This window comes from Phaenicophaeus curvirostris, chromosome 5, assembly GCF_032191515.1.
Source record: "Phaenicophaeus curvirostris isolate KB17595 chromosome 5, BPBGC_Pcur_1.0, whole genome shotgun sequence".
Classification (NCBI taxonomy): domain Eukaryota; kingdom Metazoa; phylum Chordata; class Aves; order Cuculiformes; family Cuculidae; genus Phaenicophaeus; species Phaenicophaeus curvirostris.
This window is the reverse complement of record NC_091396.1, coordinates 30,341,718-30,367,046: the sequence shown is the minus strand read 5'-3', so window position 1 is coordinate 30,367,046 and position 25,329 is coordinate 30,341,718. Positions and strand designations below refer to the sequence as shown.

General features: G+C 36.6%; 1 protein-coding gene across 4 annotated transcripts in view; it reads left to right on the top strand.

The window, feature by feature from the left end:
- Nucleotides 1–23,467, top strand: part of UBR1 (ubiquitin protein ligase E3 component n-recognin 1) — a 69,072-nt gene extending 45,605 nt beyond the window's left edge. For all 4 annotated transcript variants that reach the window (XM_069858157.1, XM_069858155.1, XM_069858156.1 and 1 more), the window contains exons 31-47: nucleotides 2,895–2,988; nucleotides 5,352–5,504; nucleotides 5,919–6,016; nucleotides 6,678–6,771; nucleotides 7,562–7,710; nucleotides 9,476–9,531; nucleotides 9,845–9,941; nucleotides 10,873–10,940; nucleotides 11,849–11,999; nucleotides 12,827–12,914; nucleotides 14,553–14,686; nucleotides 15,946–16,054; nucleotides 17,793–17,849; nucleotides 18,338–18,415; nucleotides 19,910–20,080; nucleotides 20,272–20,373; nucleotides 20,824–23,467. In XM_069858157.1, the coding sequence (XP_069714258.1) occupies nucleotides 2,895–2,988; nucleotides 5,352–5,504; nucleotides 5,919–6,016; nucleotides 6,678–6,771; nucleotides 7,562–7,710; nucleotides 9,476–9,531; nucleotides 9,845–9,941; nucleotides 10,873–10,940; nucleotides 11,849–11,999; nucleotides 12,827–12,914; nucleotides 14,553–14,686; nucleotides 15,946–16,054; nucleotides 17,793–17,849; nucleotides 18,338–18,415; nucleotides 19,910–20,080; nucleotides 20,272–20,373; nucleotides 20,824–20,965 (1,841 nt within the window). In that variant the 3' untranslated portion in view covers nucleotides 20,966–23,467. The remainder of the gene's footprint in view (nucleotides 1–2,894; nucleotides 2,989–5,351; nucleotides 5,505–5,918; nucleotides 6,017–6,677; nucleotides 6,772–7,561; nucleotides 7,711–9,475; nucleotides 9,532–9,844; nucleotides 9,942–10,872; nucleotides 10,941–11,848; nucleotides 12,000–12,826; nucleotides 12,915–14,552; nucleotides 14,687–15,945; nucleotides 16,055–17,792; nucleotides 17,850–18,337; nucleotides 18,416–19,909; nucleotides 20,081–20,271; nucleotides 20,374–20,823) is intronic.
- Nucleotides 23,468–25,329: the final 1,862 nt, after the last annotated feature.

Here is a 25,329-nt window from a genome sequence, read left to right as displayed (position 1 = left end):
AGCAGTTCCTGTTTATTCAAGTGCAGCGCAAACTTTCCCAATATGGAGGAAATACACGAACATTATCAGAGGCCAGTATGACAGCCTCGGGAGGGTTTGGTTTTTTTTTCCATTTCCAGGAATAACAGCACATAAAACCCCCCCAAAAAATTTAAACAAGGATCATATGATATCATCTGATTAATGAAAAAAAAAGAATACAGGAGATTGACAGAAAAAATAGTGTTAAAATTTCATAGTAGCTTATTGGTAGCAGGAAACACAAAGACCAACCGGACTTTTTTTATGAATAAAAGTTAATTAAACATGAAAAAGGTTTAGGTGAGTTACTTAAGGGAAAGAAAGAAAATAAATAGAAAGAAATGGGAAAACCTAAGTTGGTAAGTATGTTTTGCCCTGTTTTTGGAAAAGAAAATTAATAATAACTCAAGATCATGTGCTTGATAGCTGTTAATTTTAATGAGAAATGCAGTCCAGAGAAGGGTTGAAAACAATATCTAGGCAACTTCAGTGCATTCACCTTGGTAATTAGTCAAAGGGCTGGAGCAACTCCCATATGAGGACAGATTGAGAGATTTGTGCTTGTTCAACCTAGAGTAGAGAGGGCTCCAGGGAGACCTTACAGCAGCCTTAAAGGGTACTTAAAGGGGCCCTACAAGAAAGCTGGGGAAGGGCTCTTTTATTAGGAAGCGTAGTGATAGGACCAGGATAGGGTTTTGAAGTGAAAGAGGGGAGATTTAAATTAGATATTAGGAAGGAAATTTTTCCTGTGAGGGTGGTGAGGCACTGGAACAGGTTGCCCAGAGAAGATGTGGATGCCTGATGCCTGGAGGTGTTCAAGGCCAAACAGGATGAGGCTTTAATCAACCTGATCCAGTGAAAGGTGTCCCTAACAGGGGAGTTGGAACTGTTTGGTCTTTCCTGACCCAAACCATTCTATGATTCTGTGAATATACATTCTCTTTATATGTCCATATCTTCTTATAAAGCTGAGTCAATCATCATTTCAAATTCTGTTAATTCAAGTTGATGAATGTATAAGGAATAAGGATGCAGTGTTGAAAGATAATAAAATTGGAGGTCTGAAAGTGCTCTCAAGATATTTTCTAGTTCGTTGCCATTGTGCAACAACTTCTAGTTTTTATTTTTTTAATGACGCTACACTCTAGCAAATAGCTTAGAAGTCTGTCTGTGCAGTTCATAATTCCTGCTTTAGTTTAGAAGTACGCTCTTGAATGTTATCAAATGGAATTCTAAAGCAAGGGAAGTCAGCATTGTTTATTGCTCTAGAGTATTGCCCTATTCTGTCGTACTTGCAAACCCTTACCAAGTTGTTTCAGTTAATAAGATGTTTTGTGTTTTGTCCTCTAACTCATTAACAAATACTGCATAGTCCTAGAACGAGGACAGACTCCTACAGAATCCTGTTTGATCCATATTCTTTTTCAGCAGTGAACTACTAATAATGGCAATTTTGAGCCAGCTGTTATAGAACTTCTCTGGTACTCTGAAGTACAGATTAAATCCTGTGTCCTTGTACTTTGATACATTTGTAAGCTTTCTGCAGCGGCATATTTGGCTACTGAAGTAACTGAAAAAAGGAAGAGAATTACGTTCCTTTTTCCTAAAGTCACTTCTGGATATTGTTTATAGCACTTCTCTGCTGTGCAGTCCTCTGCAGCTCATCAGTTAGAATTAGGCTTGTAAGCCCTCTCTTTTTATTATAGAATCATAGAATAACCAGGTTGGAAGAGACCCAACGGATCATCGAGTCCAACCATTCCTATCAAACACTAAACCATGCCCCTTAGCACCTCATCCACCTGTGCCTTAAACACCTCCAGGGAAGGTGAATCAACCACCTCGCTGGGTAGCCTGTTACAGTGCCCAATGACCCTTTCTGTGAAAAATTTTTTCCTAATGTCCAGCCTAAATCTGCCCTGGCAGAGCTTGAGGCCATTCTCTCTTGTCCTGTCCCCTGTCGCCTGGGAGAAGAGGCCATCACCCTCCTCTCTACAACCTCCTTTCAGGTAGTTATAGAGAGCAATGAGGTCTCCCCTCAGCCTCCTCTTCTCAAGGCTAAATTAATTTGAAGATCTAAACAAATGTGAAAATGCTTGTGCCCACAGCAGAAAGGCAAATAGTGGCATGTTAGTGTTATACCAAAGTTCGCTTTCTTATTTCAGTGTTTGTTTGATTTGGAGCTGCTGTCAAATAAAATTATATTTTCAGTGAGACTTGGATGCTAGTTTTTGGTGTTTGTTTTTTCTTTTTTTAACTTTATATGAAAAATTCGGGTGCATGTCTTCAAAATCATGTGATCCACCGAGTGAGGTTTGGAGGACTGTTGTAGTTCCACTCAATATTAGATCTCCTTAAGGGGAAAATGGAATCTCACTTTGAGTGCATATGCAGCAGAAAGACACTATTACATTCTCATAACATTGTTGCTGTTAAGAATTATGCAAGATTAATATTTATTTCATGTCAGTCATTTGAAAATATTATGGGATTAGTTAGAGAAATACTGATAGTTTCATTATTTTTCTTTTTGATTTTAAAAATATAACAAATACACTAAAAGCTTTATTGGCAATGAATCCAACCACAAGAGCTATTTGAATACTGAAGACCTTTTTTTATTTATTTTTACTATTGCTTTTGAATTTTGTTGTCTTTTTCTTCATAATTAGTGGAAGGTCCTTCAGTGTGATTACTTTGCTGGAATATTGGTTTGGAGAAGCTGGACAAACAGGATTTTAATGTGACTGTGTAAGCTGTGGGGAAAACAAAATCTGAAGACTTGTTCTGTGTATACTGTTGTTAATTTCTTTCATACTGATGTGAAATTGTTATTGTTCTTTCAATAATTTCTTTCTACTGTGTCTTTCTAGATACACTAGATCCTCTCTTCATGCACCCTGACTTACCGTGTGGGACCCACACAGGAAGCTGTGGCCATGTGATGCACGCAGTCTGCTGGCAGAAGTAAGGATGAGTCTTTGAAGCCTTTAAATGTTTTTTTTATTGTTCTGTTTTCCAAAACATCTACATGCACACTGAAAACACAGTACAGTAAGTGGATATTTAATTTAGGAGTCAAAACTATTTGTATTTGTCTAAAAATGAAGTGTGGCATGAGAAGTTTTGACCTGATGAAGAAAATCACCATCAAAAGTTTTTTCCTTTTGTGCTCCAAGGCAGAATCTCTAAGGAGTTACTAATCTATGCAAATAAAATCCATGGGGTAAAAGTGGTCAGCAATAAGAAAGCACGTCTAGTACATTTATTTTTACCAATCCAATGAGAACCAGTAGGAATCTTCCTGGTGAGTGTTTTATAGCAACAGTACTTAAAGGATGAAGCTGATATATTCCACTGAGTCTTTAGATGAGAATCTGGCATTTGAAATAGAATACAAATGGTTAAATCTACCTGTAATTCTTTCCTACCCCTTTGCTATTGGTGAATAAATTCTTAATAAAAAGTAGAAGGGAAGAATTGATACAGTTCTTAAATGCTTCACTCAGTTTCTATTGTTTAGGGGAACCTACAATTTAGATTAGGTATGGTAGATCAGAATGTAACCTTAAATACTAAAAGACCGAGTTACTTCATTTGTAGAATATAGTCATCCTGGTTGCAGCTACCTTTGTAGGATTACACAGAGCACAGCTAATGCTCTCTGCATTTGACTCTGCATATGTCTGGCAATTCTAAACAAGATAAATAGTGGGAAATGATAATAGAAATAATCTCACTGTAGTCTTATCAACAGATAGAGAGTTGGCTTATGCAGTTGCAAGCTACTTTGCATTATTATATGACATAAACAATCTCTTGACATTTGTTGTTAGTAGTTGTGCCATTCTGCTCTAAAAAATAATCCAACTACACTTCTAGTTTATCATTTACTTTTCTGTATGTGTGTATAAATATAGTTTTTCTTTTTTACAATAAAACAGAACGAATAGGTTCACGCACTTAAAATGATATGGAGGTGTGTTCTTTGAGTATAATACATCTGCTCTTGGCAGATCCATCTACATTTGCGTAGGTCTAAGTAGTGCAACATTGGAGCTCGGTTCCCTTGCTCTTTTTAAGAACAGATGAATTGCTGTATAGGTAAGTGGGATTAAAATGGACAACATGCTCTTCTCAGATGGGATTGCACAGAAGGTTTGAGTATAGTCTTTTATTTATTATATAACAGACATTCTAACTTACTAATATTTCTCCCAACAATGTCTGCCGCACCTTTCTAGAGTATCTGTGCAGCCTAAAAATACTGCAAAATACTCTCTAAGACAGTACGAGTTCAAATGAATGGAGTATCTTTGTAGTAGGAAGAGGAGTTGCTTACAAAACACATAGTTTTTTGAATGTGGGAGAATAAATGCTGTTTTTATTGATTGTAACGCAATACTTTCCTAAATGTTCTGTAATCATTAGAACTTGTGCAGATGCACCACTCCACGTACTTTCTTATTACATAAATGGGATTTTATTTTACCCTTAAGATGCATGATTTAAAGCAAAAATTACCTTAGTGGGAAAGTTAGATAATTTCGTATCTGTCTTTAAGATCCCACACGCCCAGTCTGAACATTAGTACTGAATTTAATTGACTGCATCCAGGCAAGAAGATTTTTATGTTGGATCTTTTTGTTCCTGATAACACCACTGAGATATTAATGAAATTTGAAGGCTTACTGCATCCACTGAGTGGGTGAAATAATAATGAAACCTATACAAAGATAACAGCTATTTCTTAGTTTCCTTTCGAGTGTGAAATTGCTGAAGTGTGATATTGTAATGTAAATTATCCTCTTTTCCTCTTAGATTTTTACAGTTTCTTTGCCTAGTCATGAGACTCAGTCATTGCCACGGCATTATTCATTAAATGCTACCGATAGTTTTTCCTAAAATAAAATAAAAATATGTACAATCCCCGTTTCAGACTTGCTGTAATGAGTTGCATAAGAGAGATATGTTAGAGACAATGTTTCATTACATTGAAAATGTTGTGAGGAGAAAGTAGAAAACTTAAGGACTGCTTCCCTTAAAAAAAGGTAACGAAATTTAAAAAAACATCTAAAAAGCAAGGAAAAGGTGCCATCATTTTTGCATGAGTGGTATACCATGAATTTCTGCATGAGTTCTTGTGTGTGCTCAGTGGTTTTATTTTGTTTCCTCATCCAAGTACATGAAAGAAGTACATCAAAGGAAAAGACTTGTTTGTTCGTTTGGATAGGTATTTGCTAGATAACACATTTAATTACTTGAACACTTGTTTTCATGTCGTAATTGAGCCATTTCACTTTCTAGTGACTTCCTTTTCAATATTTTAGGTACTTTGAAGCCATGCAGCTGAACTTTAGGCAACGTCTACATGTTGAACAGATATTTGACCTGGAGAATGGAGAGTATCTTTGTCCACTTTGTAAATCTCTGTGCAATACTGTGATTCCTATCGTTCCATTGCAGGTTCAAAAAATAAACAGGTGAATTACCAGATTGCATAGCCTTTAAATTAAAAAAAAAGCAAAACTTAACTTTGGGTCTGGTTTGCTCTTCAAATGTTTGGAAGGGAAACTTGGCCTGACCTTCCTAATCAGTATAAAAGACTGCTTGTCTCTCTACTGACTATTCAGACAAACATGCTGCTTTTGTTATTCAAATTTTCTTTTAACGGTTTTGGATTGGCTGTTTTTTTTTGGAGCTGGTATCAAACGAGAAAGTACCTAGATTTAGTATTTAGCCTAACACTTCATTTTGTACTGTTTGCCTAAAATTTACAAAGCCAGCAAAACTGTGCAAGTACTGCATTATTCTGTTTTGATCTAAACTTGTCCTCTATTTCTAAGATGATTCTTCGAGTGTTAAAAGTAAAGCCTACTTTCTATTTCTGTTTGCAGTGAGGATGCAGAGGCAGTATCTCAAATTCTGTCTCTGGCAAGGTGGCTGGAGATTATCATAGTCAGGATATCAGGCTACAGTGTGAAAAATGCTAAAGGTTTGTTATCCTAATTTTGAAGGTTTTCTGCAGCATATCTAATATACCAGTACATATTGTAACTAATGCCAAAAGAAAACTTAAAATTAAAAAATTTTTTTTCCTGTCAATTAAGTCAGTATCAAGTAAAGCTTGTGGTAAAGTCATGGCCCTTTCTGAGCTGATGTCCTGATTTCACAGTGCCCTCACCAGTTTTCTGGTTTCTGTTAAATTCTTTCCGTCTTCCCTGTACAATAGAATTATGTACCCTAGGAGAGGGTAGCCGCCATCTAACACTCAGTGTTAATTAAACTATTGTAAACTTTTGTATTGACAGTGATGTAGCATAAAAGAGAAAAATTTAATTTAAAGGGCCAAAATAAAAACGTGTTCAGAAAACAGAAGATACAGAGGATCAACATATTCCTTGCACTCTTAAAGTACAGGACAGTTCTTCTTTTACCTCACTAGCAAAGCGCTACTTTTAATCTTCATATTTCTGGGAATGGAAGAAAGTATTTCTTAAGAAGGGGGGTTAGAATACATTCTGGCTGGTGAGGTCCATTTACAATTATTTTCAAACTAGTTTAAAATTAAAAGACTTTTCACTTCTGTTACTGTTGCAAAAACTGTAGCAACCTATTTGTTTCTTTAACCTGGTTTTAATTTTTTTTTCTGGAAGGCGAGAAACAAAATCTTCCAGCTTTCACCAACAAGGGAGTCGGGAACTCTGCTTTGGAATTCCATTCCATCCTTAGTTTTGGAGTTCAGTCCTCGTAAGTGTTACTGGAAGTGCTCTCTGCATTATGTTAATTCTCCCTAAAATAACATAGGTATAGTTCATGATTTGTATTGAAAGAAAGGCACGTGATTTGCTTGGTCTGAATATGGGCTTATTTATGCTTTTCTGTAAGCATTTACTTAATATCGGATCTGTGCAGAACTAAATGGACCTCTTCGTCAAATTCAGGCTGGTAGTTCTCATGTCCTTGTTACGAAGCTAGCAGCCTGGAATTTACTAATCCACAATTCCACTGATTTGGGATATTGCTGTGCCTCTCTGCAAGTTATGTAATGTCTGTCTGTCTTAATTTTCCTGCTGTATGTCTGTTGCAGGAGTAGATTTCACTTAGTGTAAAGTGCAGTAATGCAGGATAGATGAAAACGTTTTAAATGTCCTTTCCATTTTTAGTGCCTTATGAGATGGCATGTATTTTTCACTCCAGCACTTATAATTGTTTGCTTACTTGCATTTTTTTCCAGTGTATTTTATTTTGATTTAAATCTTTGCATTTTTTTATGTGATGTATAATACAGTGTATCTACTTAAACAGACTCCTTCCAGCCTGGCAGCTCCTAATCTTTCAATTTTTAGAGCCTGTTATGTTAAGGTACTTGTTTATTGCTAGAAGCTAGTAATTTTTTTCTCCTCTGAACAGACCAAGGGCCTTAGTATTCAAGAATTCTTTCATAAGTAACTTAGACTTTCTTAGTTAATGGTTGACTGGTAAGTAAAAAACCACTATTATTAATTCAGACTGAAATTATCTTGGCTTGCTTTTGCAGAGCCAAATACTCAAGTAGTATCAAGGAGATGCTTATTCTCTTTGCCACCACCATTTATAGAGTTGGTCTAAAAGTTGCTCCAAATGAAACTGATTACCGGATTCCTGTGATGACTTGGAGCACGTGTGCTTTTACCATCCAGTGTATAGGTAAAGTGTAATTTGGGTTTATTTCTTCTTATGACTTGAAAATCTTAGTTGGTTGATTGTGTAAGCTTATACAGTCTGACTGTAGTAGTAACAATAATAATAATAATAATTCTACATAAATAAGAGCAGTATGTGATAGTATAACAATATATATGAAATGTAATTACATATATAATAACAGAATGGTAATCTATAAACCAATATAAATAATGGAATGTTTATGTTAGGTGGTAGTTTATAAAATAAGGTATGGAATGCCAACATTGAGTTTAATCTGGGAGAGCAGAGTGAGCATTGTCCATGTTATTAATTGTAATATTAAGCATGTTCAATGATTATCTTCAGGCTGCCAAAGATCATTAACCTGCAGGCATCTCCTACACAGTCAAATATCTAACAGCTGTGAAATAGTGCTGCCTTGCTCATTATTTCTGTCTCTATCCTTGAAGAATTCTTACGGAGAGACTGGAAGCCACCCAGCTCTGTTAGCATTAATGCACTTAGTGCTGTGCAAATTGTTCTCATTTGATATCTTAAAAGACGACCTTGGTGGCTGTCAGGGATGAGTTTGCCAGCAAGTGTATAAATACAATAACTATTGTCACAAATGTGATATCGAAAGCATATGGCAGAAGTAGGAAAATTCAGATGCCTTACCAGGCCAAGATTATAAAACCAGAGGCACCACTGTTACAATCTGACTTATCCTAGGCCACACAGCTTCCTTGGGTTAATTTTTGTTTATGGAGTGAGCTTCTGTGAAATGGTAAAGCAAAACTGCCTACTTGGCTTCTAGTCTTAGGGTGCAGCATTAAAACAGGCCTGTAACCAAGCTGCCTAGACAGGGAGCCATAGCTACCTGTGGTAATGGAGTCTCTAGAGGAGGTTCAAAGCATCATTGACTTCCAGGTTGTGAGTTGCTTTTTATTACTTCAAGCCAGATGCTTCAAAAGTCAAGTCTGACTTTTCTTGTGTTTCCTCAGCTCCACACATTGTGTTGAACTGATGTATGGAAGTGCTAAGTTAAAACACCTTTTTTAGGGGTAGTTTAAAAAAGAAACAAAACCCAAAACAATTGGAAACCTCCCAGCCAAAAAAGTCCCCAAAGAAAATAACAAAAAAAAAAATTCCAAGGTCTTGAAGTGTACCAGTTCATCTCTGAAAAGCAACTAAAGCACAAAAACTTGATTTAAATCTGTTTTTAAATCTGTTGGAATTGATATCTTTTTGCTCAACTGAGTAATGTGGTTTCTTACTGGCTTATTTTCTCTTTATTATTCTGTTAGAGCCAGTGCACTCAGGGAGGAAAGTTGAATTGTATTCCAGCTTGGAAATTTTGTTTCCAAAATATATTTCTTAAACTACTGTCAAGTTCATTAGTGTGAATCTCAGAGTAAGATGATTGTATAGCATCCCTGAAAGCATACCTTGATATTTTTGAGCATTGTATAAGCATAACTGAAAATACAACTAAATACATAGAATATCTTATCCTTCATGTGAAACAGCATTCCTTTAAATCCATAGTTAGTGAGATCTGAAAACCAAATGTTTTTTAAAAGCCTCTTACAGCTATTTTTCGGGGAAACACTTAGTACCATTATGCTAGATTTTTCAGAAGAGTTCTTTTATCCGAATAAAGTTGTGCTTTAAAAAGAAGTACATATACCAAGAAGAAATCTTGGACTAAGTGTATTCTAACAGAGATGTTACGCTAGTTCCTGTAGAACAAAGCAACTTGATTTTTTCTGTGTTTAATTTTAAGAAAACCTTTTGGAAACGGAGAGCAAGCCTTTATTTGGATCTCTACGAAATAGACAGGTATGGGCAAGTAAGATATACAATACATTTTAAACCAAAAATGATATATATGTAAAATACACAGGCATATATAAAAGACCTTACTGTTGAAACTGTTGGCATTGAGGTCATTCTTTGAGGGAAGCTCAATGTTTAGATTGATAACCAAGAACACTTTGGAAGACTAATATTTCTGCTGATACTTGGAAGTTCATATTAACTTCACTTATCAGTATTTTTTTCTGTTTGTAGAAGAAGATATGCTTTTACAACTTTATTTCACTATTAGAGTTTTCCTTTTTTTCATGTTCGACCATTTTCTCTTGCGCTGTAGCACAGTGGCCTTAAAGCATTAGTGCAATTTGCAGCTGCTCAGAGAACAACGTCACCACAAGTCCTGATTCAGAAACATCTGATTCGTCTTCTAGGAGGTATTGTATTCTTTTTCTTTACTACCTTTTGTATTGCAGAAGTTTTTGTTGCAAAATGGTACACAGGTAAATACAGCATAGAAGCAAAGGTTAGACCACTGACAAACAGTGATAACTTCAGTTTCTGTAATGTTGCTTGTAATCATGGAGTATTGCTTGAATTTAAGTAATCAAAAATACTGTTAAGCCAGCTCTGTATCACTGAAGTCCCCCCCAAAGTCCTCTGCCAGATTACCTAGGCCTGGAGATACTTAGATCTGGATTATTTACAAGTGCTTAACAATCTGTTTCTGGCAGTGTTCAAAATTATTCTATTTCAGTGCTAGACAGGCGGATAAAACCATAAACCAGGTATTCCTCTCTCTTAATTGTGAGACTTCATCTTTCTACTACTTTCAAAAGGCTCCTTGCAGCCAACCTAAAGACATTTTGGTCTCAAGGAGGAGCTAGTCGGAGACACACAGCTATCCTCAGTGTTTCTTACTGACTGGGTTAGCATGGTAGCCTTTGTGAATGCCCTTGTTTCACTTGCATTGTTTTCAGTAGGATTTTTAGGTTAGGGTTTTGTATTGGGTTAGATTGTGAGGCATCTAGTGTTGCAGTGCCTAAATACACATGTGGACTTTGTCTTTAACGGAGTGTCCTTTATTAGAGCTGGAGAAATGAATCAAATGTTTTTATCTCAGAATTCTGAGGATACAGTCATTAAAATTGTGAGTTGATTTGGCATGTGGAAATACCTAAACAGATACACAATCAATTAAATGAATGGTAAGCAGCTAATTAGATACTTACTTAGCTCAGAGACTTGGACATTTTCTGATGAAAATACAGAAATGATAAAAGCTCTAAAATCAGATTGTGATATTGCAGTTCAATCCCAAAGAAGAAAATACATATCAAATGTATAATTGGTATCTTTGTTTTGTAGTTCTTCTACCAGACTTTAAAGCGGAGGACACTCCATCCCTCTTAGAAGTAGATATGTTCCACGTTTTGGTAAGCAGGTTAATTTCATTCTTCATTGTAATGCTTTTCTTTTTTTGAGCATGCTTCTTTGTGTACTTTACCTTGTAGGTAGTCTTGCCTTATGTGCTCACTTGCATGAGTCACATGGTTATACATGAGGACTGCATGTGAGCAAATGGTTACATATGACTGCTATATACAAGCATTTACTTTTAGTTATGCTGTTCTTCTAGCTTTCAAGTCTTTGCTGTCTCACTCCTGTTAAAATTCATGTTTGCAGTCTCAATCATCTTTTTCTACTCTGATTGCTATCAAACTTCAAAAAAATACCTGAGAAATGCACCCATTCAGCTTGTTTCCCCCACTTTCCTTTTGTCTCAATAGACCTATGATAACCTTCTGATTCCTTTATGTTCGCTCTCATCTTTTTTACTCTTCTTAGCCTCTTCTTTCTGTTCTTAATACAAATCATAGTTTCTTCTGCTTCTAAAAAAACAACTGAAGAAACAAAACCACACAACAAAAAGCCAACAAAATGCAAACAAGCAAATAACCAAACCCACCAGAATAAAACCTGTTTTGCCCTGCTTGCCTTTTTAACTAATGCTTGGTCCCTCTTCTCACTTTTTCCCATGTGCTTTGTCTTCTGTCAAAACCCAGAAATTAAGTTTTCTAGGAATTGGACAAGCTTTCCCAATGTGTCTGTAAACTGGTAATTGCAGTGGAACTAAATCTGAGTTTCCTACATGCTAGAAGGGACAAATGGTTAACATTTTCCAGTGAGTTTTTACTACACTTCGTGAATAAGACTAGCAAGATAAATGGATGTATTTAAATTGATTACAGAAGTGAAGTGTATATATAGCATGAGAATTTCTATTAACAGTGTAGCTATTACCAAATTTCCTTGAATATTTGTTTCTTCTCTTTCACTGTAGGTGGGAGTTGTGTTATCATTTCCATCTTTGTACTGGGAGGATACTGTAGACTTGCAACCTTCATCAATTAGTTCAGCCTATAACCACCTCTACCTCTTCCATCTGACAACACTGGCACACATAACACAAATCGTCGTCTCTTCAGCAAGAGGTAGGTGTGCATTTGGGCTAGATTATTCTGGCACTTTTACACAATTTTTTAAAAATAATGGATAGGCACCAGTAATGTCTTCCAGGTGTAAACTCCCTCAAATAAGTGGCAGTGCTAGGTAGCAATAACTGTTTCTAGTGAAAAATAAATAGCAGTCTGTCATTTTCTGAGCATTTTATTATATCACTTCCATGTGCTTAGACTAAGAAAACAAAATATTTATTGATATATCAGTACTCAATCAAGTCAGGTCATTCCAGAGTGGTAACTGTTTCCTCTTCACTCATTGGAGTAGCAAAGCTCTGCCCAGCAGCAATGCTCTGAGCTGTGCAGTGACAGTTAGCGTGGATGTGGGAAATAAACTTTTTTTTAAGCCTTCAACCTAAGCCAAAATACAGAATCCTATAAACTGATAAGAGAGAATTCCACTTTTCTCTGTATTTCATGCTGCTGTAAAATGGTCGGTAGCCTGCAGGCTTCCTAGCTACTATCCTTTTTCTTCAGCATGATGGGAATTAAAAAAAAAAAAAAAATCCTATAGTGTTATCTGCGTAGGACAATATCTTCAAAAGTTCAAGGGAAGAAAGCAGTTTTTATATGAGGTTGAGCAGTAAGACATTAATCCTGATTCTTCTTAATAGCATGAAGTTTTAGGAGAATATTTTATTAGATTAAAAACAGCAAATAGAAAAGAGTTAAGCAAAATAAAGTGGAGATATTTCTCTAACACGATTTTTCTTTAAAAAAAAGTAGAGCTCAGTGTGTGTAAAGAGACGTGTGTCACAGATGATGTGCATTTGCAATGAGATTCATCTTTTTGTGTGTAGAATCCCCTACTGCTCGATCACCTGACAACAGTGAGGAGGCACGGTCTGCAGAGTCTTTCTGTAGAGAGGTTTACCAGTACACCTGTGGGTAAGTAGCAGTTCAGTTAGAGCATTGCCTTTTCCTAGAAAGATGGCAGGTTATGGGATTGACCTGAACAACTCAAAAAACAGGAAAACAAAATATCCATTTTGCGTGGGGATTTAGCACAATGCCTTGTGCTTTCTTCCCATGCTCGTGAACATTGAAATAATGGAAGTGGGTAAAAGGAATATTATTATTTAAAATAACTACTTTTTAGGGACAGCAGAGTAAATGATGAAAGGATGAAAAAATGCCAGTATCCATTGTGGAGTGAAACACAGCCACTAACTATAGGAGTTATTTTTTCTTTGCCTTGATTTGGGTTTTTTTTTTCAGATCTCACAATTACAGATGGAAACTGGAAAGAAGGAAATGGCTCTATTTTAAAAGGGGGAAGAGTTGTAAAGCTAAAAGCAGTGACCATCTTTTCAGACTTTTTTGATAGATATAACTACAGACTCTTTAGTAGTTCAGTATCTGTGTGTGAAATATGGCAGAAAATATGGATGCTGCTTTTGCAAATTAGGGCTTTGATTTATCTTCACCAAAGCTAGTTGCTAAGATATGTTTCTAAAGAATTGACAATGCTGCTTACTTGTCTAAAAGTTTTAAGTTGAAATTTCTAAATATTTAAAACTTGATAGTTAAATGATATGAGTAGTTTCTCTGAGGCATGAGTTACAATCATAGGTGCTGTGCATTTTGGAAAATTGGGTCACTGTACTGAGATGCCTTGGTACATAATTAAATGCCAAAGTTTAGGCAACCTATCTCTGAAGTTTTTCGTGTTTAAATTTCTGGCTGCATTGTTGTCTCCTAGCTTTGACCCATCTGTGCTTAAACAGCACAATTGGCATGATAATTTTGCAATCTCTGTGATGCTGCAATACGGCTTCAGCGCTTGTTCCTCAACAGGTCCTAGTCAACACTTGTGTGAACATCTTCACATAAATGTGGATTTAATTAAGTTAAAAAATTTTAGAAAACAGGGACATTGCAAGTTAGTTAAATTTACTATGAAATGTAGACTAAATTTTCATATCACTCAAACTACAAGATTAATTACTGAGATGAGTATCACACCAGTATTCTTTGTCAAAAAGGGGATTAGCATAGTTTTATTTTAAACAATGAGCATTACTGTTGTGACTTCTATAATGATGTATGAGGAATTAATTTTTTGATTCTGTTGGTTTTATTGTTCCCAAAGAGTGTTTGTTTGTTTTTATTTCCTCATTGTGGAATTGCATTCAAAATACCAACTGTATGGGAAAAACTTTAACCATTAAAAAAATTGCTGGCTTTCAGTAATAAAAAAACAATTGCTCTACATGTGATGCTGTATTGCACAGTTTAAATTGGGCTATCCTGAGTTGGTTTTTATAATTCTGAAAAATATAAGTTAAGATAATGTGAATGCTTAATGTAAGTGTTCAGCATAAACTCAGTACTCATTCCTTGGGCAAAAGGTCTGACTTTGCAAATTTGCAAGTCAGGTGCCGGTGGCTGAGTTTTGCAGAATTTGGGGTACACCGGTGTTACTTCTACACAGCTGCTATCCTATTAATGCTGGGCAAAATGTGAAAGTGCCAGAAGGATTTGCACTGTGAATTACTGCAGCTATTTCTCGTTTGTGTATTACAGTTGCTTTAATCAGGATATTCCAGGGTGGCATGTGTGGGATCGTGTTAAAAAAGGCATCATGCCTTACCTCCGCTGTGCTGCTTTATTTTTTCATTATTTGCTGGGAGTCTCTCCACCTGAGGAACTACTACAAGGTAAATATGAGAAAGCAAATCTATGTGTTTATTGACTTTGCTTACTGTTTTGGGTTTTTTTAAGAATGGAATTTTTAAATGGTCACAATAACTTAAAAATACTTAGTGCATTAATGTAAGACTTGGCAAGAAAAGGAAATACTGATTTATATAGGATGGGGCAGGCATGAGAAGCTGGGTTGTCTTAGCCTTCTTTGCGTGGAAAGGAGTTGCTTCTGAGCAGGTGCAAATGTGTGAATTATCAATGATATGTTAGTGGTAAGTATTTGTGAATACAAAGATTCTATGATTTAAGGGTAATTCTAGGGGTTTATATTACATCACCTGAGAAATATCCTGGAGTATATTTATTAAAAAAAAACAAACAGCCCCACCCTTTTATACATTTGCTGGTGTTGGTAAATGCTTAAGACACAGGAATTCAGCAAAACAGAGCCAAACAGAAATAAGGCATGTTATAAAACTTAAAACTCTTCCTTAAGGGATCCTAATGCATTACAGGTGCTAAACCCAAAAATAAATATTTTGGCTTTTATCAAAATGCAGTGAAACAGAGTCATCAGCTGTTTGGGAAAGAGAAACAAACTTGCTATGAGCAACTGGGACAAAATATAACATCATAAATTGATTTATGTAAACTGAACTAAGCTGGAATTTGATTAGGATGTGTAAGTCAAAATCTCTGCACTTGGTGATATGCTGTTGTCCTTACCATTAGTCTGGAACTTTGATTCTATAGGGATGACTGTTCCTGGTGTATCAGAAATGCTATTTTCTGTAGCAAAGCAATTAAATGACCATCCCGCCCAACTTTATATTATGTTAGCACTGACTTGATCAGGACAAATTTTAATGTCATTGCAGGCCAAAAGAATAGTGAAAAGCTAAAACATGGTATAGAAATCCTCTGCACTAACCTGTTACATATTGTGCAGCAAAATGGAATTTGAGCAAGGAATTCTATTTTATAGAATGACAACTTAATTATTTTATAGAATGACTTATGCATGACTTACTTACTTACTAGTATGTGTCAAATAACTCAAACCTAAAGCAGATTCTCAGCAAAATGTTTTATTATATTATAGCTCTGATTAAGTCAGTGGAATTACATCAAATTGTACTAGCTAGGAGCTTGCTGAAGCTGTTAGATGCATATTATTCGATGGAAAAGGGATCAGGAGATTTCTAGTTTTGAGTGAATTATTCAGCAGTGCTGAAGCACTTAAAGTTATTCATGGTTTCTTTTTCTTTTGCAGTTTCTGAAGAAGGGCAATTCAAGGCACTTTGTAATTATCTCTCTTTACCTACCAATTTGTTCCTGCTTTTCCAGGAATATTGGGACACAGTAAATCCACTGCTTCAAAGGTACTAACTGGGATGGGACAGGCCATGTATTTCTGTTGTGGTGCCCTTTGGGTATCTCTGGATCAAACTTCTTGATAAATGATTGAGCTCAAATTCATACTAGAGTCCCAAACATTTGTTTGATGTGCATAGGTATACTGAATTTATTAAAGCGCTCAAAAAAACATGAACTATTCTATATTTTATGGTAATTAAACAGTTGTAGATTAAGCGACTAGTGCCTGCAGACCTACATGAAATCGTTCTAAATGAAATCATTCATGCAGAAAGAAGCTATAATAAACTTTTGCTTGCTTTGTCTACTGCAAAAGTGTTGATGATACAAGGTATAACATGAGAATATGGAAAATTGTCTATCTGTCAGTGTGAGGCTTTGTACTATTTCTTCTCTGGATTTCCAAAATAGATGGACAAATGTCAAAGTTAGCTTCAGAGTTAAAAGGTACAATTTGAGTATTATGCACAATGCAATCCGGCTGAAAAGAAATAATTGGTAAAATCCTCAGTTCAAAAATACAAGTTAAAATAAACAGGCACCATTCCCTCAACTCTGAGAATAATCCTGCTATATTGTGTTTAACAATGTTTTCATGTACTTACTGTGACCATCTGAGCACTTGGTTGCATTAATTATTATTCCTGGTTCTTGACAGAATTCTCTCTCACTAGTTTTTCCTTGGATTATTTTTGCCTCTGTTCTGTTTTGTTGCCTAGATTCCTTTGATGTAGGGATGTTTTGAGCTGTTGACTCCAACTTACAGTCCATAGAGCTAACAATTCCCTACATGCAGTTTGCTGTAATTAATTGCATTATGGTACTTGTATTATATGTACTTGTAAATTAACAGCATTTTCACAAGTAAATTATTAAACAAGTTTGTCTTGTGTGTTCCAATGTGTATGCTCAATGACATATTCTTAGAGAACACAGAGGGCAGGTGCTTGTAAACCTTAGAAAACAATCACTAAAGGCAGGGCTAACAAATCCATCATAGTGCTCCCAGTCAAAAACAGGTTTCAGGAAGGAGGCTACATGTTTAGTGTAATAGTAACAGTTGTCAAATCATCATGCAAGCTCCCATATGTTATTTCAGAAGACTAAATTCGGTGATTGTTGAGAAATGCATTAAATGAAGCGTACTACGTTGACCATCTGCTACAGTTCTCTCTGCCTTCTCCTTTTTTGTAGAAATAACTTGAAAGAAGTCATTGCTGTACCAGTTCTTCCGTTTAACGTGCCAACATCGTGCTAATATCTGCCATTGTTTTGGTAGACACATGTGGTCATTCAAAGCAAACATACAACACGCAGTAAAGCATTGTAAAATAACAATTGGGTGATGGTTAATAAATAAAAGCAACAATTATTTTCATAGTAGAATGTATGGTATTTTCCTACATGTGGCTTTCAGTAGGTATATTCCAAAAGTGGAAGCTCACTTTGAGAACCCGAACACGCCTGAAGTCTGCTTGTTCATTTTAACTGTGTTAACTCTGTTTTCATGTGCATGTTGATAAATAAGTGGGGGTTTTCACATAGATTTTTTTCTTGTATGCAAACTTAGATTCTTTTCCTGAAGTAAAACTGTAAAGAATAGCTGTTTCACCTTGTAAAGTTTTAGCTAAAACTGTCAATGCTTTCTCTGCTTTTTGTTTGCTTATTGCTTAGTAGTTTAGTTTAGTCATCTTGAATGTATATTATCAGACAGTGTCATCTGCAAACATTTGTTTGAAATAGGTGGTGTGCTGACCCAGTGGTGTTAAGTTGTTTCAAGGGGAAAAGCGTTGCAATAAGGTAAGTTTGGTTTTGTTTTTATTTTTTTTCTCTTCTGCTTTTTAAGTTAAACTGTTGAAAGAATGAAGTGCCTGTTGTGGGCAAGTTAGAGTGCTCGTGTTTTTCTTCCTCCTGCTTTACTACCAAAGGTACATTTCTCTTTAAATGGCTGTTTATTATTCCTTGTGCAGTGATTTTCATTGAGAATGTACAACATTATTTGACAAGTTATCTGGCTAACTGTACAAAAAACCCAAAAGCTAATTGAAATATAAAATGTCCTCATACATGTAGATTACATGTGAAATTTAATTTCATCACTTTTGCTGGAGTATGGAAATGCTGAAGTTCCCATATTGAGCCTCTCACTTGGTTTCCGGGACTGAAGAGTTGCTCTAGAACTACAGAAGTTTGCAGAAAGGACTGAAAGCTTAGCACGACAGTGACTAACTATTTTGTTCTTTGCTGTAATCTGCGTTATTCTTGTAATGATTCTTTCACTTACACAGGTATCCTAGGAAAAGAAATAGTTTAATAGAGCTTCCTGAAGACTATAGCTGCCTTCTAAACCAAGCCTCTCAGTTCAGGTAACACGTGACACATTTAGTTGTCTTCCTAGGTATTTAGTCATTTTTGTTTGCTTTTATACTCTTGCAGTTACTGTAGCAGGTGTTAAAAATATGTACTGAAATTACTTTGCAGAAGTGAAGGCCCTGTTATGGTTGTACTGGCCAACACTGCCCCATGTTCATTCTAAATCTGAAACACATGCGATTTAGTTAGTGGTCATATGTGATTTCTTTATCAATTACCTGGATGAAGGCATTGAGTGCACCCCTAGCAAGTTTGCGGATGACACTAAGCTGGGTAGAAGTGTCGATCTGCTGGCAGGTCGGGAGGCTCTTCAAAGGGATCTGAACAGGCTGGACCGATGGGCTGAGACCAATGGCATGAGGTTTAACAAGGCCAAATGCTGCATCCTGCACTTGGGGCACAATCACCCTATGCAGTGATACAGACTAGGAGAAGTCTGGCTGGAAAGCTGCCTGGAGGAGAAGGACCTGGGGGTGTTGATTGACAGCCGACTGAACATGAGCCAGCAGTGTGCCCAGGTGGCCAAGAAGGCCAATGGCATCTTGGCTTGTATCAGAAACGGTGTGACCAGCAGGTCCAGGGAGGTTATTCTCCCTCTGTACTCGGCACTGGTGAGACCGCTCCTTGAATACTGTGTTCAGTTCTGGGCCCCTCACCACAAGAAGGAGGTTGAGGCTCTGGAGCAAGTCCAGAGAAGAGCAACGAAGCTGGTGAAGGGTCTGGAGAACAAGTCTTATGAGGAGCGACTGAGGGAACTGGGCTTGTTTAGCCTGGAGAAGAGGAGGCTGAGGGGAGACCTCATTGCTCTCTACAACTACCTGAAAGGAGGTTGTGGAGAGGAGGGTGCTGGCCTCTTCTCCCAAGTGACAGGAGACAGGACGAGGGGAATGGCCTCAAGCTCTGCCAGGGGAGATTTAGGCTGGACATTAGGAAAAAATTTTTCACGGAAAGGGTCATTGGACACTTGCAAAGGCTGCCCAGGGAGGTGGTTGATTCACCTTCCCTGGAGGTGTTTAAGGCACAGGTGGACGAGGTGCTAAGGGGCATGGTTTAGTGTTTGATAGGAATGGTTGGACTCGATGATCCCGTGGGTCTTTTCCAACCTGGTGATTCTATGATATGATAGTGTGTAAAAATATTATAGCTTAATCTGCTGGTCATTTTTCACCAGTACCATGTGTTTGGCCGTAAGCCTGAAAACTGTTTTTGCGCTGGACAAAACAAGACCAGAAGGTTGGCACTGCTTTATACCAGAAAGAGTGAATCATAGGATCAATCAGGTTAGAGTGCTCAAAGCAGATATTTGCAGATAAAATATTTTAAGCTATGTAAAAACATATCCAGAGGAGAGAAGTTTGTCAGTATGTTTATGACATATGTCTTAGGGTTGGTGTCTTATTGGGGGGTTTTTATCTTGTTTTTTAAGCAACATTATCCGTAGTTAACATTTCTTTTGAAGTTTTAATTCCTGGCTACCCTTCTTCTAGATGTCCACGGTCTTCTGATGATGAACAAAAACATCCAGTATTGTGTTTATTCTGTGGGGCTATGTTGTGTTCCCAGAATACTTGCTGTCAGGAGCTGGTGAATGGGGAGGAGTTGGGAGCGTGTACTTCTCATGCTCTTCAATGTGGAGCTGGAGTCTGTATGTTCCTCAAGTAAGTAGCTAGCCAGAATTTAATCTGTTCAAGACTAAAGGGAAGTATTTCAGGTCAAAATTCGCAACGCTGTCAAAGCACTTGGTTCTTGTCTGAGATGAAGAAACATTGCTTTGACCTAAAATACAGCTTACTAAAAAGTTAAGAAGCTGCTGGGATTGTATTTTGAATGTGGCTTTTTTTTCTATAAGAATCAGGGAATGCAAAGTTGTCCTCATTGAAGGTAAAACCAGGGGCTGCTTATATCCTGCTCCCTACTTGGATGAATATGGAGAAACGGATCCAGGTCTGAAGTAAGTTCAATGTTTGATTTGTTTTCTTTTTACGTTTTGTTTTGGTGTTTCTTTCTTTGGCATGTACAGCACTGTAATGTGTATGTTGGCCTGGTGAGCTTGTTTAGTTTCAAATTCCTGATGGTAGTTTCCAGTCATGAATGGGCCATTCACAATGGAAAAATACACTTTTTTGGTACTTGTTGAGCTTTCTTATTTTTCTCAAGAATACTCGGTATGCTTTTCATCCGAAGTGTGTAACAACTGCTGTTGCTGAAATGTTATCTTGGAAATGGCAGACATTGCTTGTGTTGCATGTAGAATTTTTTTCATTCCAGTAGACTTGTTGGAATTGGTGTTCTTACAAATATTTAATACTTTCTGGGTATTAAGAATGTTAGTGCTGTTAATGGAACAGTTCGTCAGTTGCTACTCTGATACGTTTATTTTCTCCTTTTTTCCTCCATGAAGAAGAGGCAATCCCCTGCAATTATGTCGGGAACGCTACTGGAAGCTCCATCTGCTGTGGCAGCAACACTGCATTATAGAGGAGATTGCCAGGAGCCAAGAAACAAATCAGATCTTCTTTGGATTCAACTGGCAACTCCTCTGAGTGTCTTGATTTTTAGTGAAAAGTGAAAGTTGTTTTTTTTTTTTTTGGCAGTGCTTCAGAAAAGGAAAGTAGGGTGGCAGTAAGTAATCTACTCTCAAGTGTTCAGACACAATTGGTGGATTCTCTAGGTTGGATATACTACCAATACACTGAAAGAGAATTTCACATCATAGGTTTTACTTCCCCCCCCCCCATTAAAAAAAAAGGGAAACTGCGTTTTATATATAATTATTTTATATATATAAAAATTATTCCTGAACATTCAAGTCCAGAAGTATTTCCATTTTTTGAGAGGTTGTATTTGTTTCATGTGTTTTGATAAGGACAGCTTCCCAAATGCTGTGCTTCAGGGCACGTACCACATTTCTGTCTCTTCCATGCCTTGAGAATATACCTAAATGATGTTGCTATGGAAAACCTTCCTTTACTTTCTTCCTGGATTCTCTCCCCAAACTTAGTGAAGCTTTTAAGTAGGTCAAGATCTGTGGCATAATACTAGAGTGCAAGTGGTGCCAAGCCTTTTAGTAGTCTGTAGCAAAAGGTACAGTAAACACTGTTGTGCAGAAAAAGCCTGCATTCAGCTATATCCTGGGCTTTAATGAGGAGTTTTCATTAATGAATTCTTTAAAGGACAGGTGTAGGATAGAAGGTGCATGGGGGAATTACCATCTTGCTTGTTGCATAAGAAGCTGAAGTCTGTGCATTTTGTGTTGCCAGAACTGCACTTTATCTAATGAATTTGTCCTCTATTAATGTTGTATATCCTAAGAGGTCTAAGGCTACACCATCTGACTGGGTCGTGTCTAGTTTTACTGATTCTACAGTTTGTCTTCTGAGATTTTTCTTGACAACTAAACATGAAAATACTGTTAGGGTGTTGTAGTGTAGCTTTGCAAGTTATACAACGCCAAGGACTTCAGTAAAGTAGAAGACCTTCAAAACTGTCACTGGACTAAAATCAAGGCCCAAAAGCAGGGCAAGTTTTAGAATCAGAAATGAGTTTGCCCATATTTTGAGGAGTTTCCCACTCTTCATCCTTTTGTTACTATTGTTTGGAGCCCTGACTGCATAAATTAAATTGTGTGTTTTGAGAGGCATATTCAGCGCTTCAATGCCAGTTAGAACAGAAGAGGGAAGAAAAGGTGGCTAAGTCTGTCTCTTTGCGCTTTGGTAGTTGATAGTATGTTGTGATTGAACTGTCTTTCAATGATATGTGACTGTGCTTCAGATCTAAATTTTGTTCTGTTTTCAGGATTTCAGCTGTAGTACACATGACAGAATTTGTAATGTGATGGGTAAAATTGTTTTCCTAGGAAGTACTCTAAATTTCCCTGTCCCTTTGCTATTTGGCTGATTTTATGTAATTTTAATAAGGTTTACAAGGGGAGGTTTTCAAATTAATGTCTGAGATTGTGCTTTTTATATGATTTCTCTTCAGTTTTGTTTTTTTTTGCTACTGATTTGTATGAGAGACAGTTGAATCACAAATAATTATTTACATTTTAATGTAATTGTTCTAGTTTTTTTTAAAGCTTTTAGAGTATGTATGAGAGCACTGGACTGATCTAAACATGGAATACCATAACTGATCTAAACATGGAATACCAATGAACTCAAATATGTTCTGATATCAAGTACTTTTTTATAACTTTTGCTATAATCCTTCCCTGGTGATATAAATAGTTGGCTTTGGTATAGTTTTCATGTTTTCTGGTCCTTGGAATTCTTGCAGATTTTAAATCTATGTATGAAACTCTCTAAAGACAAGCATTAATTCTGATAGTCTTCTGTAAAATGTATTTGAAACGCGTACTGAATTTAGAAGAACAGTTGTCATGAAAACTTGCTTCACTGATCTCTGGGATGATCAAAACACTTGTTACCAACAAAAATACTGGGTTAAGACTAGCAAATGTATGCCTGATTGATACCAAAACTGTATTCACTTGCTGTTTCCCTCTGATATTTACCTGTTCATTCATCAAAAAAAATCAGTTACTTTGCACTTCTCTGATACAAAAATTCTGTTATCAAGTATGCAGTGAGATCACTTTATTTTGTTTTCTGTCTGAACTGTTGTCTGTAAGGACAGGAACTGGTCTGAGCAGGTGAGCTCATGTTTAAATCTCTAGGAATGTCTTTGTTTCTGAAGTGGGAGAGGAAAAATGCATCTTTCTGTAAGTTTGCACATACTAGTTTAGCAGATGGGCTCCCGCATCGCTCACTGACCAGCGTGCTCATCTTTCATTTCATAAACTACTATGCATTTTTGTTCACTGTGAGTATAATCTGTATGTAGTGATCACAAGACGCTCACACCACTGGTTTTTGTTCCATCCAAGCTGACAGAAGGAAGTTATTTGATAATGCACATATTGGTATCTTTAATTGCAAAAATGTAAATTTGAAACTTGTATAATGTTCTTGTGCTTTTGAAATAAAATATCTTGTATATGTATATTTAAAAAAAGGAAATAAAGTAACTTCTCATAAATGATTCAATTTTTATTTGGAGTCGCTTTGACACTTCACAGTTCATTTTACAAGTGCTCTATAGTAGCATCTGTCAGTCTGGAAAAAGGGAAGAGTTAGTAAATGGTTTGTAAACAGCACCAGTTATACCTATAGGGCTGTATCGTCGCTGTACCAGTTAGAAATGGTGGCACACTTTTTCCTTATTGAAAGAAATATTCTACTTGAAACTTGTCCTACTATTTTATGGATGCAGAGTCCTGCAGTGTCCATCTCAATTTGTAAAAGAATTTAATATTTAGGTGTCTTTAAACTGGTCAGTTGAGTGATTCTGGTTTTGTGGCTTCTCCAAGAAGAATTGGCTGTACTGTCTGTCAGATAATTCACCTCTAAAAAGGTAAAGTTTGTGGTGTTGATCTCTAATGTGCTGTGATGCTTTTTTTTTTTTTTTTTTAAAGAATTATTTTATTGCAGAGCTAAGCAAACAGCAAAGAACTCTCTTACACAGAAACATCCACTGCTTCTTGCCCCTTTTTATATTACAGACTGCTGGCTGTCATCAGTTTCTCGCTGCTTTGTCGTAGCTTCGGTCACCATTGTGCTTACAGAGTTTGGATGTTAATGGCGTTGCTTTCTATGCTCATTCTTAGTAAAGCAAATAGTTTTTAAGAACCAGTTACCAAAAAGGCCTAAGGTGAGGGCGGATAGAGGAGAGTCTAGCAGCGAAAGTATTCTGAAGAACATCAGAAGAAGAAGCCCATTCATTAGGGAAGAAAGAAAATGGGGAAAAATGCCACAGCCCCATTTCTTATACAGGAGAAATCTCACAGTGGAATGTACAAATATACAAAGCTATATACAGGAGGATTTGGGCCATCATATATATATTGCTTTATAGTTGAAATCAACTTTGTTTCCTTGACAATATCCACGAACATTTATGAATGTAAGCCAGTCAGACTCATGCTGTGACATCTAAGTTTCTTACTTAGTTTCTTCAACCTATTACTTGATAGATCATCAAGGATAATTTTTTTTTCCTCTGGCACAGTGTCTTCTATTTGTTTTTCTCCATTTTGCAAGTTTGCTAAATTTGGGGTTTGATAGAGAAAACAAATGGATAAAAATGAAAGTCCCCTCCTATACAAGCCTCTCAAACCCATTTTTTTCTAATCCTACCTACATTTCTCTAACCTTACACTTTCAAACACTGAATCTATAGGAAAGAGAAACCTTGTAAAGGAAATGTGTGTTGAAGGACAGTGTGATGAAATTTTAGTGTTGAGAAAGACAAGACCAGGTATAGAGTTGAATAGTAAACATTAAAACAGGACCCAAGTTTTCTTTGTATTTCTGTGTAACTATTTTTCAGGAGAGCACTGTCAAAAAAAAAAGGACTGCAGTTTGTGCTGTTTAATTAGTTTGTCAAACACCTTAGAATCCATCAGACTTAACTTTAGGCTTCATGTTTGAGTGAGCCTTGATAAAATGTTGTGAAGCAGGTACTGGGGGACTGTGAATTTCATGGTCGTTTCAAGTCCTCACTGTATTTGTTAAGATCTGTGGTTAGTCTTTTTCAGCAGACTGCAGAACCTTGTGTCTCCTTCCTCTTAATAGTGCCTGGAATGTACTCTTTGGGTACAAGAACCGGGATACAGTCTAGTGTCTGGAGAGAGGTCATCCTGATGTACCAGAGTTTCTGCTTGAAGGTTACACTGAGCAGACCATGTCAGCCTAAGGAATAGTACACTTTAGATGATAAAAAGCCTCCAAGCTTCTTCCATCTCTTTTTTTTTTTCTGAGGATCATTTTGACCTTTACTAAAGGTGGCAAAACCAACGTGTGTCAGGCTCATGATACTGCAAATGATCTAGGAATATTTATTTTCCCAA